This window comes from Magallana gigas, chromosome 1 (assembly GCF_963853765.1).
Source record: "Magallana gigas chromosome 1, xbMagGiga1.1, whole genome shotgun sequence".
In the NCBI taxonomy this organism is placed as follows: Eukaryota; Metazoa; Mollusca; class Bivalvia; order Ostreida; family Ostreidae; genus Magallana; species Magallana gigas.
In genome coordinates, this window is record NC_088853.1 from 28,888,897 (window position 1) to 28,902,318 (window position 13,422).

The 13,422-nt window shown below is 32.5% G+C and overlaps 2 protein-coding genes across 2 annotated transcripts; both read right to left on the bottom strand.

Annotated features, from left to right (window-relative positions):
• Nucleotides 1-2,126: 2,126 nt before the first annotated feature.
• LOC109620189 (uncharacterized) lies at nucleotides 2,127-4,005 on the bottom strand. Its single transcript, XM_066085798.1, has 3 exons — nucleotides 3,879-4,005; nucleotides 3,651-3,781; nucleotides 2,127-3,375 (listed from the first exon to the last, which is right to left on the bottom strand). The coding sequence occupies exons 1-3, from the start codon at nucleotides 4,003-4,005 to the stop codon at nucleotides 2,209-2,211; spliced, it is 1,425 nt and encodes a 474-aa protein (XP_065941870.1). The 3' UTR covers nucleotides 2,127-2,208.
• A 178-nt stretch (nucleotides 4,006-4,183) lies between these two features.
• Nucleotides 4,184-9,222, bottom strand: LOC136273648 (uncharacterized). Its single transcript, XM_066078613.1, has 6 exons — nucleotides 8,135-9,222; nucleotides 7,800-7,911; nucleotides 7,439-7,482; nucleotides 7,212-7,263; nucleotides 5,017-5,484; nucleotides 4,184-4,770 (listed from the first exon to the last, which is right to left on the bottom strand). The coding sequence occupies exons 1-5, from the start codon at nucleotides 8,483-8,485 to the stop codon at nucleotides 5,465-5,467; spliced, it is 579 nt and encodes a 192-aa protein (XP_065934685.1). The 5' UTR covers nucleotides 8,486-9,222; the 3' UTR covers nucleotides 4,184-4,770; nucleotides 5,017-5,464.
• Between the last annotated feature and the right edge of the window lie 4,200 nt (nucleotides 9,223-13,422).

Consider the following 13,422-nt stretch of genomic DNA (forward strand, 5'->3'; position numbering starts at 1 on the left):
ATTCCGCAGAGGGAGATGAGAGAATAAAAGCAGGGGACGTTGACATCATCTTTGCCTCGCCTGAAGCACTTGTTGGAGATCCCCAGTGGCGTTCTCATATATAGAAGCTGAATGTTGGCCTCCTGGTTATAGATGAATTTCATACAATTGCTACGTGGTAATTATATTTTACTCCCTGTGTTTACAACTCTAAACTTTTACAAAAATTAGACATTTCATCACGCTCTTTTTTTCCATGCCTAAGTTGTAGCCAGAACTAAAATAGCTTACCATGGTAAATTGTGTTAATCATTTAACATAAACAAAATTAATGGGGCACCTATTCTTTAGGCACCATAAGGCGTGTATTCCTATAAATGTAGTTAAACATGCTTGTTACATTCAAATAGATCTTGATGATACAAAAATTATAGTTTCATAAGGAAACTTTTTAACTCTTTCATATCTTCATATCTGTTACAGTAAATGATTGAATTATTGCTGTTAATAGCATTTCTTTAAATTAGGGGTGGTGATGAAACCGATGAAGAAGAAGTTGTTTTCTGAAGATGGTTTCGCCATGTAGGGGAATTTCGCACCTTACACCCATCTGCCACCGTTTTGGCGTTGAGCACTAAACAGATCAAGAACAGGGTCATGAAAGTAATGTGCCTGAAGTCAAGTGATATTAACTTTGTTTCTTTGTCTCTGGACAAACCTAACATCAAATTATGTGTTAAGAAGATAGATCATGATATTGCATCTGCCATGTATTGGTTAGTATCTGCTGGTAATTCAAATATTTTACCAAAAATTCTTATATATTGCAAATCCATTGCAGATGTTGCTAATGTGTTTCATTATTTGCATTCTGAGCTTGATAACAAAAGTCAAATAGAAATGTTTCACTCTGAGACTCCATCTGAACAAAAAAAGAAATTTATTATAGAACAACTTTCAAGGTCTGATAGTGAAGTGAAATAATTGTCGCTACATCAGCATTAGGAATGGGTATTGATATTGCATATTGTCATTCAGTTATTTTGTATGGTCCTCCTACAAGCATTGTTAGACACTTTTTAGATAGTAAAGATTGTAGAAGGAGGAATCTATTGTCTCATTTTTAGAAGAGTTAACCAACTGTTATCAAAATGATTCTCATGTCTGTTGCGATATATGTGAGGTTAAGTGCAATTGTGGTAGGTGTGAAAAGACCGAGCTAGAAACCTTACTTGAGATTAATGAATGTGAGGATGTGGTGGAAGATAGTGACACTGATACTGATTTGTATTACAATGAAGATGAATTATCAGATGATGGCTTTTATGCTTCATTAGATGATATGGGTATTTATGATAATGCATTTGGCCATTTTATTACTTCATATATATGTTACTTTTGTGTAGAATGCATGCATTTATTTTTTTATTTGTAATATATAAACTTTCTTGGTTGTTCCATGCAGTCTTAATTGACTTCATTGGTGTTATTAACTCACTCATGCATTTATACATATGTTGTATGATATGTTGCTGTGGACTTAACTGTATTGGATTGTTTACATGATACATGTACTTAGACAATGCATTAAATGTGAATAGGTAAACATGATTTAGCTGTGAAAGGAACAACAGACAATTTTTAAATGTCTAAGCCTCTTCTGAGTTTTTACTTTCATCGAGACATTGAAAGTAAAGAATTTTTCAGATATGTAATCGTTTTTCAACTTTGATAATGGAAATGTTCCCATCTTATTTTGTCATAAATCAAATTTCTTTATAATTTTTAATAAATGTAAACATATATACAAATGGTTTTGTTGCAATTTTCAAATACTGGATTACATCTTGTGTCAAAATTCGGCAACTTTGGGTGCCTGGGCTGTGTTTTACAAAAGAACTTATCCTACAAATAAATGAATGCTCAGTAATCACAAACTAATCAATGGTCATTTTAATGGCTGTTAATTATAGAAATCAAATAAGTATAAATTAATGGTTTTTATATAAATATTACTCATCAAAGATCATTCCATGCGACTTAAAATATTTACGGCTTTGTCGTAAGTTCTTTTGTAAAACACAGCTCAGGTATAATAAAGAAAGAATACACTACAGATTTTCAAAATAATCACCAACACGAAAATGTAAAGCTGCAATTATTTAATATATATTTAAAGGAAATGTAAAATATGAAAGACAAAATGGTATGTTCTCAAAAATTGTGGGATTAGTAATTCGGATTTCTAAGTCTACTGAATGGAATCGATGGCTTATGTCTCCTGATCAAGGTAGGAAGATTGTGATAGGTTTCATGAAAAGGGTCCCTATTGCTCGCCAAACCCTTGCAGTTCAATTTTCGACTCGTCTTTAGTTCCAAAGCTTCAATATCCTTGAATTCCTTCATTACTTTGCGTACGTCGGCCTTGTATTCTGGGAGACGATGAAAGCCTTTTCGTCTTTTAATTTGAGAAATAATGTCAAACTGGTTTGCAAAATTAATGAGATGTGGAAATTCTTTAGAATGAGATATAATGCTCGTTTTGGTTTGATGACCCTTCACAAGTTCTTTGCTGTCTCTGTTCAGCATTTCTAGGTACTCGTCTAGAGCCAGATTGTTGTTCTTGCCTCCCTGAATATTAATGCTTCTGTTGTAAATTAACCTCTGGCTTTGTTCACTCGATAACGTTTCTTCTGTTAGAGTTGTTAGATGAACACATCCTATGGCGTATTTTGTTTTGTTAGTTTTATTGAAGATTGGCAATTCATACTTTGCAGAGCGAACTGATCTTGCCCCATCTCCCATATCTATTGAAGTATCCAGGTTTTTCAGTAAGCACACAAATTTGAAGATCAGCATAATGTGGTTGTAGAGCTGATCCTCATTTTCTGGATTACTTTTCCTAGATGTCTTACTTGTCACAGTATGTTGATGAAGAAGTTTCTCATGCAATTTTACGCTGTTCAGTTGTACAAAGGATTTTGGGCAGAAGTGACAGTGAAAGCGTTCATCGTTATCACTTGCTACAAAGTAGTTCTCAATGTGGTCTGGATCATCAAGCACACTCCTAAGTTGTTCGAACATGTCTTCTTTGTTTTCAAACATGTACTTCTTCACAATCCTGCAGCAGATTTCATTCAGCCAACTGATTTTGTCTTCATCAGTCTTCTCTTGAAAATCACTTGGTAACAATTGATCTTCATCCTCTACATTCATTTCCTGCATGAACAAGGAGCAACATATTGCATCAAATACTACATAATAGAGTAGTTTGTGCGCACGGAATGAATTTTTCACTTTTCCTTTTACATTCTTTGCGTTCAACAGGATTTTAAAATAGTACATAGTTCCTCTTTCTGCTGACGATTCCTGCTTAAACGTTGACTTGCAAATAGCCTAAAAAGAAAAGAATTTTATATAGTTTACTGCAATTAAAGCTGTCTTACTCAGGTCATGTACATAAAATAAATGAGAGCAAGAGATATTTTAGGGGCATAATCATAATAAAATTATTTAAGCATTATTATTAATTACAGGTATGATTTCACACAAGAAATAAATGCAATCTGTTTTTATTGAGGTCAATTTGACTTTAAAAAATTTCACAGGAAATCAGCATGATAAAAAATGACAATCGTATTTCAAAACAATTCAAATTCCCATAAACGTACCTCAAGAAAATTCATCATGCGATGCCAATCCTCAATCTTTGATATAAAACCTTGTAGTTTTCCCTTGGAAGTTTCTGCATTTTCCATTGCTCGTTGCGCCCCTTGAACACGCTCATCTGTTAACCTGTCTCCTAGAAATTATAAGTCAATAGAAACTTATACATGTATAGGTCACACTGCGTTTTTCTCAAGATATGTAAATTGCATTGAAAATTTTACTACACAAACCTCCAAAGAAGACTTCATCAATTACTTCATCACCATCAAGGGGTACATATTTCTCTGTCAAAAACTTCAACAGCTTGATCACCTCTTGATTCTTTGTCTCATTGCAGTCAAAAAGACCCAAAGACATTAACATTATATGTTAAATGTGCATACTGAATATGAGAAGGCTTTAATTATGTTTGACTATATTTTAAATTACTGGTACCCAGTTTTGTGTTATAAGAAGTTTTCAAATATTTAAACATCACTGAAATTACCTTAGACATTTTAGAGTGGAAAATTCTATTTGACCTCAACTAACAGAGTACACTTAATCTGAAAGATTCATATAATTTTTATACTCTCTTACCTGTTGAGTTTTCATGCCAACTTTATCGCTGTGATCATGCTGCAAATGCATGGGAAATAGGTCAGCCATGGCTTTGTTGATCTGTTCTAAATTCAGGACAACTGATGTTGCAACCAGAAAAGTTAATTCCTGGATTAAGATTTCTTGTTCTTCCAGGGATGGTATGTAATCACTGATAGAAAGTCTTTTTCCTGCTTCATGACTAGGTGTAGGATTAAGATTTCTTGTTCTTCCAGGGATGGTATGTAATCACTGATAGAAAGTCTTTTTCCTGCTTCATGTCTAGGTGTAGGGATAATCAACAACTGCTATGATATGAAACAAATGCAGAGATAAGGTCTTACACTGACTGGTTCTATATGATGGCACAATGTTCTTATCCCAGTTATCTCCAATTAACTGATACTTCTGTTTATCTCCATTTGCCCATTTCTCTTTCAAACTCAGTATCTCGCTATCAAGGTGTTCTTCCCACGACGAAAGTTTGTTCTGGATGGAGCGTGGTGATGTACAGATACCTATCCTGGACAGTCTCTCAATATCCTACAATCATTATAGTTAACGTTTAATTACTCATATAACATTTTTAAAATCTGATAGTTAGCCTTAGATAAACTTTTGTGGTTTTGTCACTCTCTTAATTAGACATGTAGCTGATTGTTGGCATGGATGCACATTATTATAGCATTATGCATAAAATGTACATATCAATATTTAATATAACACTTTGTTTGCTTTCAATCATGGCACTGGAAACATTACAAAGTAATCTAATGATAAAATATGTACCCTGACTGTACATCCTCCATGTGCCAAAATCAGTCCTATCTGGTAATGTAGATTAGACATTTCTTGGAATCTGCCATGTACTCCTGACGCAAAAGTATGAAGTATGCAGAGCTGTTTCTTTGGCGTGTGTGTAATTGTAGGGTTGCAAACCGTTGCCGAGATAATCTTCAAAGTGTTAGGAGCCTGAATTTGAATTTCCTTGCGAAAGTCGTCCCACGTGAAGTCGAATAAACCTTTATAACTTGTATCTTGGAGAATACTACCAGTTCCTCTTTTGCACAGTCCTTCACACTCTCTGTTGATTAGTTTTGATGCTACTGTTGCTATAGATGTTGGATCTGATTTGCATATGATTTCAAGAATACAGTTAATAACATTTTGATTTCTATAAACTGCTCTACAGATTTGTTTCATGACATCATCTCTGACAAATGCTGATTTTTCTCCACTAGGGTAATGCACTGTCAACTACAATGACAAAAATTTAAATTAAATCACAATTCTTTTATAAATCATGTTTTTTCTCTTTGTATATTTGATAAAGTATTAAAACAACATATTTTTAATTTCATTTGTATCTTTCAATATGGTTTGTGGAAACAATATTTCACTGGACGCTCAAACAAGCAAACAACCCAGTTTCCTTAAACTTAAATTTCATAACAAAAAACTAAACACAAACATCACTTAAAAAGGCCATTAATATACACTATGTTCCTAGCAACTAAGTGATTGAAATTTAATATCAGGCGCGTAGGTGCTTTAACAAGTGTGTACACATCATTCATAAAGAAAGGGGAATTCAGAGAGAGAGAGAGAGAGAGAGAGAGATTATTTTTATTTGGAGTAAAAAGAATTTACTATCCAGCACTACCTGTTTCAAATTGTTTTATGTCTTTAACATTGCTCATTTTAAATCTATAAGCAGCAAGTATGTGCAATCAAATTAAAAGTCTTTTATTGAATAATTGCCAAAAATTCTTCCAAAATTTAAGAGAAAACATACTAGCCTAGATGTATAGTGCAGCAGTTAATTCGTGTTATACTGTTTATCCAGACCATAAATTTGATGAGTAAATGAGCTAAGGGTTGCAAAAATATCAAATATTCTATAGAACAATTTAATAAATTTTTTAAAAAAGTATTTTCTGACGATAAACCATTATAAACAATACTAGTATTTAAATGACTCCTTTGTTGAGCCATCTCAAACTGGGAAACTTTTTTCAGTGCTACGCATTTGCTAGAGAAAAGGGATGAAGCATGATATCTTTTGCAGGATAATGACTTAAAATTTTGGTAAACCCCCAGAATCCCCGGCCATTTCATGCGTACACTTCATTTCCATTTTGGCTATGCACCTGAATATCACAAACTTTTTAATAAAATTGGCCTGCTTTCTTAAGATTCTGCTTGGTATATGTGCAGTTAATTCTATTCATACTTGTAAACTTCAGATCATAATAGCCCTTTTAAATACAAGATACCAGTCAAAGAAAGTTATTAACAAAACATAAAACAAAAACATAAAACATACATGTAACTGTACATATTCCGGTATATGCAAATGTAAAATTTGATTGATAAGTCATAACAGTTTCTCAATGGAAACAAAACCATATGCAGATCTAAATAGGAGCAACACAATTTAACTTTAATTCATATGTTTGTCATAAAATATCAATACTGCGTAAGGCAGAGAATGGTTGTAAAATTCACTATAAGTTATGAAGCCAATTCAGAGATAGATTGCCAAATGGTTAAATGCTACCATCATTTATAATCCTTAACAAACATTTAATCTCTTCTTACTACTAAATTTAAACTAAATCAAATTCAATGTAAAATCTGAAAATAACATTTGTTAACAAAAAACAAAAAACAAAAATATGTAAACTGAACTCAAAACCAACTTTATGCAAATATTTGGCACCTTGACTTCGTCTACATATTCAGAAGTACTTATATCCTTGTTAGCATTTTCAATAACTTTGCTAAAGCCAAGAGATCTTCTAGCAGTTTTGGTTTCTTGATCAGATGACCCTATAGTTGATACTATCCAACAAACACACATTATAAGTTATCCAATAATGTGACTCTAAAGAACTTCCTTTTATATACACCTTGGGAATGTGCAGAATTGAGATATAAATTCATCTGAAAGTTTTATGTTTGTACAAGTACCTAATACATACCAGCATTCAAGCTTTTGTCAGCTAACATCCCTGTGCAATGTGGGTCTTGAATCTAAAAAAATGAAAGAACATTGCTTGCATTTGTATCTAATAAACTTAAAGGCTTAATATATCTACCTTTTAGGATTAACTTAACTGCTATAAATAACTTATCCATCACTCATTTAGAGACATAAATTTCTTCTTTATTAAAGCATATTATATCTATTACTTGCAAAGCATTTTACCTGTACAATGCCCGGAAGTTCCCTCAGAGAGATGTATGGCGACTCTGAAAAGTTATTTTATATTTTTTTTAAAGTCATTCTACCATTTTTGAAACTTACGAGTATATCTTATCCAACGAAAGTGCATTTTTGTCTTTTAAAATTGTTTATGGAAGCTCACTACAAGACTTTCACATCTCAATTCTTAAAATGGCAATGAAATGATCCGTTCAGAATCATCATGAAAATAATCTTTCAATGAAGATGACACTAATGCCAAATCAATTAAAAATGTAAATTTTTTTTACTCAATTACATTAATTTACATTTTACCTTTCCTGATCTGGAAAACAAAATAAAGAAATAAATTGCATTGTTATACCTTCAGGCTTTGGCAACAAGGGTATGTGTTGACATGTAGATAGATTGTGAATCTCATGGGTCGGTACAATCCCTTCACAAATATGAACTGACTTGGCTTCTGGTACAGTTGCCTGTCAAAGTACATTGAATAATGTAAGAATTTGGTAAATGCACATTTCTCATGTTTATTTAAAGTATAAAATGCTTACAACTTCCTTAACCAGAAAATTCAATGCTTTACAAAACTTTTATTTAATGAATATATCTTAAATGGAACAAAATATGGAATTTACCAAGAGTATGATCAATCGCGTTTTCGTGAATGACAGATTTTTTTTAACGAGTGATTGTTACCTGCGGGGATCTGAGTAGCCTTTTCTTCCTAGACCCAGGTGTCTTAGACATATTCCGTTTCATATTCTCTTCGAACTGAGATATTATAGCTAAAATCTCCTTCCGGTACTTAATTACTTTCTCAACTTTTGAGAAGCATTTCGTGCACACACCGTCAGTATTGTCGGGTATTGTTGTCACTTGACTGATTGCAGCACGCTTCTCTTCGCTTAAACGGAGTTTTAATTTCGAAAACTTCTTAACAGTGGATTTGCCGTTCTCGTCAATTTCTTTTACTATAAAGGAAAATCCACATAGGCAGCATATGTTTGTGGAGCTGTATACCTTTCGCGGTGTCATGGACGCCGCCATCTTTGTTTATACGCAGCCGACTGTCACACCGAACATTTCATAGGCGATACGCTGATTGGTTGGAGCAAAAGGTCACCAGAACGTGACCTGAACGGGGTTGCGTTAGATCCTTTCACGAGCGGTATCCATATATAACAGAGAGCGAGATGAAAGGTCTAATTTTAATTAGATTGAATACTTTGTAGATGTAAATATAAAACTATAACAGACTGCGCATCTATTTATGTAGAGTAAAGTTTTGTGGGACTGTGTGATTTAATAGATTCTAGACTTGTGGGACTATAGTCTGGTTTTGTGGGACTTTTTGTTTACTGGTAAATAGAATTTAGACTTGTGGGACTATGGTCAGGTTTTGTGTGACTATGTGATATAAAATCTAGACTTGCGGGACTTTGGTCAAGTCTTGTGGGACTTTGGTCAGGTTTTGTGGGACTATGTGATGTAATCTGGACTTGTCAGGTTTTGTGGGACTTTGTGATGTAGTCTGGACTTGTCAGGTTTTGTGGGACTTTGTGTTTAAATAGAATCTAGTTTTGTGGGACTATGGTCAGGTTTTATGGGACTACATGATGAAATCTAGACTTGTTAGGTTTTGTGGGACTATGGGATTTAATAGAGTCTAAACTTGTGGAACCAAGTGTATATACTCATGTGACTTCAAGATGGAGGAAATTCCCATTGGATTTATTTTGTTTTATTCTCCTTATGACTACTCACAGGCATGCACCTTCTGCTCAGATTTTTTGTTTTGGAAATCTTTATACATGGATTTTGTTGTTTAACTTTTTTTTCATTGCCTGAATTCCATGCGTGTCAGGCTTTTTGCAATATCTCAAATTTTCATGTTGAGAGGTTTACTCTTCTTTGAAGGACTTTAAGTAAGTAAAACCTTTGTTGTCTGTCCATGTTATTGTTTCTACATAGATACATACCAGAGAAATAGTTAATGCATTTAAAAGATTGTAGAAGCAACTGTAGATTACTGTTGCTGAAAGTCCAAGCTAGCTTACTTTTTTCAACATATCTTCATTTCATAGATATTTTAATTTGATATATGGGTAGATTAATTATTTGAAAGTTACTTTATACTTGTGGGGCTATGCCCAAGATTTTGATGAAAATGAAAATGTCTCGGTGAACTTGCAGGACTATGATCAATGTTTTGTGGGACTATTAGTCTTATAGTAGTAGATGCATCTCTTAACTGACTTATGGAACTTTGACCATTGGTTTTTAAACAATGAAATGTTAAATTCCAAAATTGAAGTGATGAACATCTAACAGGAAATTAACATTATAGAAATAACTGTAGGAATATAAGATGAAGAAGAGGGAGATATTTTGTTGGGGTGTTCATGTAATTTTGAGTCTGCTGCTGAAAGGGCTGGCTTATTTTTTTAATACCTTTTCAGTTTATGGACATATCAGTTTAAATCATCTTTTTACGATTTCTTTCATATTTGATTTAATATTTTGTTTTGTTGCTGCTGTGTATTTTTATTGTTGGCCATAGAGAGTTATGGTAAGTGAATATTTTAAGTACAATATCATAGGAAATGGTTTGTATCACTCTTCTTAAACAAACTTTGCATTGTTTGAAGTAGCTATAGGGATCGTAGAACTAACAACTCGATCAAATTAAATCAACTATCCTTTTTTGTCGTAAAGCCATGATTAAATCTTTTTATTACACAAAAAACAAAATTATATTTACAGTTGAATGATAAAATATGTTGTTTATCTTATTAAGGAATCAAAATTTACAAATGAATTTGACTGCAAAACATTAATTCTTTCAAATATTTTCTAAAGATACATTGACAAATTCGATTCTTAAGGGTACTCTGTACTTGTGAAACTATGGCTTAGTTTTGAGATATTACTAAAGGATTAACTGGACGTATATCTATATATATCTATAGCTTATCTTAAGGATGACAGACCCAATTCACTTCTACAGTTATTAATGATTTTCATGAAAATTCTATATGAGTTAGAGTTACTAAATATATATTAAAATCAATAAAAAATAACATAAAAATTGAATTAGATTTGTAGTAGGGATTATTTCAAAAAATGTTTGTATTACATCAGGTTCTCTTTCAATTGAACCTAATGGGGAAAAGGATTCTTGTGAGGGAAAAATTAATTTTTAAAAAATTCTGCAATTAATTATCTATCCAAATCAAAGTATGACACTTATATGATGATTTTGAATTAATACCATTTTAAAAAGGACCATGTCATTCACCTCGTTTTTACGGGGGCACATGCCGAAGTTTGGTGTGTCATCATTTTTCTTCAATTTTTTATGAGAAGTACTGCGCAAACATTAAGGAAAAGTTTATGTACATTATTTTGAGGTTGATTTATATAAAAAAAAAACCAAATATCAGAGTGTGCTAAACGTTTGTGTATGATAAAATACTTCAGAACTTAAGCACAGGGGCAGTTTTCCTATATTTTCAATACGAGTATTGAAGCGAATAGAAATGTATATGATTAATGTTCCCTGGCTCAAACTCTGTTAAAAAAAAGCTTTGTAGGTGTTTATAATTAACTTGAGCTAATATAAAACTCCCTACAGTTTTTGACATCCCCTAAACAAATAATGTTGAAAAGTGTATTTTAGCATATTGCTTAATCATAGCAAGGTCAGCCACAACTTGCACTATATAAAGTGTGTATTGATGAAGTTGAACAGCTATATCTTGCATCATAAGCGATTTTCCATTGAGTTTTAGTGATTGTGACGTAATATTGAGAATTCAATGTTCATAACAATCAATCTTTTAAGGTGCGCGATATTGTGCAAATGGAATATTAAATTGGGTCCGTCGTCCATAAATATATATGTATTCCTGAGGTTATGTATCCAAAAAAAAATTATGGCCTCTCAACTTGAGGGACTTTGCTAAGTTTTGCAGGAGAGTTGCCTCTACTTGGTCAAGTCTTGTGAAACTACAGAAAGATAAGAATCTATTTAAACTTGTTAGGATATGGCCTAAGTCTTGTGGGACTACAGAGAGGTGACTACAGAGAGGTGTTTATGTTATGTTTAGTGGGAAATCCTACTTTGTAATTAATCACAAGATTAATTAATTCTAGAGACTCTTACCACTGTGCCACATGGGCAACCACTTTAAACAATAATATGACTGCTATGTGACTATATTGATGTCCAACAATATATTGATAACTGTTATGCAATTTTAATTCAATGTTAGGGAATTAAAAGAAAAGGATTACGGGTAATTTGAAAAGTTGGGAGCAAAAAACAACTGGTAAAAAATAGAAATTTCAAGCAAAAAATTTTCGGAAACATTCATGTCCATTTGGGACTTTTTGGTCATGTGACTTACATGTAACAGTACTTTTGGACTCTGAACATAGCAAATTCCAGAGCAGTGGTTTTTTTTAACACAGTTTGTTGTAGGGATTTTACTAATATGGAAAATGGAATGAAATTGCAAGTTAAGCTTAGAAGTGATCATGATTACATACTTGTGTTATCATATGTACTTTATAATAACTGCAATTGTGTGCTTACTGTGAAAGATGAGCCTGATCAGCAAACTTTTAAAATGGTGTGGAGTTGTGTCTTGGAATTTGAATCTTATTTTGAATTCATGGATGTAACTCATTATTGTAATCTGATGGGAATATCCTTTTTAATGTGCAATTAAGTGATTTCAAGGTATGTGTCTATAAACAGAATAGACATGTATTTTATTTGCTTAATTAATTCTATAAGATTTAGTATAAGCAAAAATTTTTGTGATATAGGGCCTATGTGTACTTTGTTCTTCTGGGACTTTTGCTTCTGTATCTTGGACATAACAAAGGTTAAGATAGGAAGTTATAGTAGACATGTGACAGGAAATGGATTTGTGATAGAATCTAAAATGGCTGATTTGCTAGCAGCTCTCCTTGGTGTTATGACTGTCTCTGCTGTTTTTTTGCTATTTATATCCATTGCTCTCTTTTATTGTTGTATTCGGTGGACAAGGATGGCAACTCCAGGGAATTAAGCAATCTTGATTTCATCAAGGTATGCCAATGGTTAAAATTACAGCTCTTGACAACCTTAAACTATAGTGTTAAATTACCATGGGACTTTGTGAATATTTTTTAATCAACCATTTTCAAAAATGAATGGATGGCAGATATTTCATAGATATAGCATTTTTTCTTAACCAATTTAAATAAAAAAAACACCCAGTTTCTTAATGTATATGACTTATATAATTCCTGTATAGTATTATGGGACTTTGGCTATCTTTTGTGAAACTTAATTTAGAAATATACAAATCCTTTCTAGGCTTATGGGACTATAAGCATGTTAAGTAAGACTTTAAATTGGATATATTTAAGTCATATCTAAACTTGTGGGACTATTTACAAGTTTTATCTGATTAGTTGTATTTTTAACAGCTAGCATTGGACATGTACATAAATTGTATTTTTATTGGAATTGGCCATAAAGTTATTCCAGTGGGATCTATTCTTTGTAAAGGATTATAATATATAACCATTTTAAGAGTTTTATCAAGACTATTTGACAATTTTTAAAGGTTATAATAAGAAGGGAAAGAAGACATGTGACAGGAAGTGAATTTGTGATAGGAAATTTAAGAATCCAAAATGGCTGAGGAGGATTTGCTAGCAGCCCTCCTTGGTATTATGACTGTCTCTACTGTTTTTTTACATTTTTATTTTCACTGTCCTTTTCTATATTTGTGTTTGGTGGACAAGACTGCCATCTCTAGGGATTTAAGCAATTTTGAATTTATCAAGGTATGCCAACGGCTCTTATAGATAACCTTACAATGTTAAATTTCCATGTACTTGTGGGACTTCAAAATCTTTGTAAATTAGTCTTTAAAAAAAAAAATGGATGACAGAAGTTTCAAAAAGATAACATATTTTTATGACCA

Bases quoted from the DNA above. Each gene is read 5' to 3' on its own strand.
- LOC109620189 (XM_066085798.1), bottom strand. From the start codon at position 4,005: ATGTCTTTGGGTCTTTTTGACTGCAATGAGACAAAGAATCAAGAGGTG. The intron at 3,782-3,878 runs GTTTGTGTAGTA...TATAATTTCTAG, and splicing joins TGATGAAGTCTTCTTTGGAG to GAGACAGGTTAACAGATGAG. The intron at 3,376-3,650 runs GTACGTTTATGG...TTTTCTTTTTAG, and splicing joins GCATGATGAATTTTCTTGAG to GCTATTTGCAAGTCAACGTT.
- LOC136273648 (XM_066078613.1), bottom strand. From the start codon at position 8,485: ATGGCGGCGTCCATGACACCGCGAAAGGTATACAGCTCCACAAACATA. The intron at 7,483-7,799 runs GTATAACAATGC...ATAACTTTTCAG, and splicing joins CTTGTTGCCAAAGCCTGAAG to AGTCGCCATACATCTCTCTG. The intron at 5,485-7,211 runs GTATGTATTAGG...TTGTCATTGTAG, and splicing joins TGACAAAAGCTTGAATGCTG to TTGACAGTGCATTACCCTAG.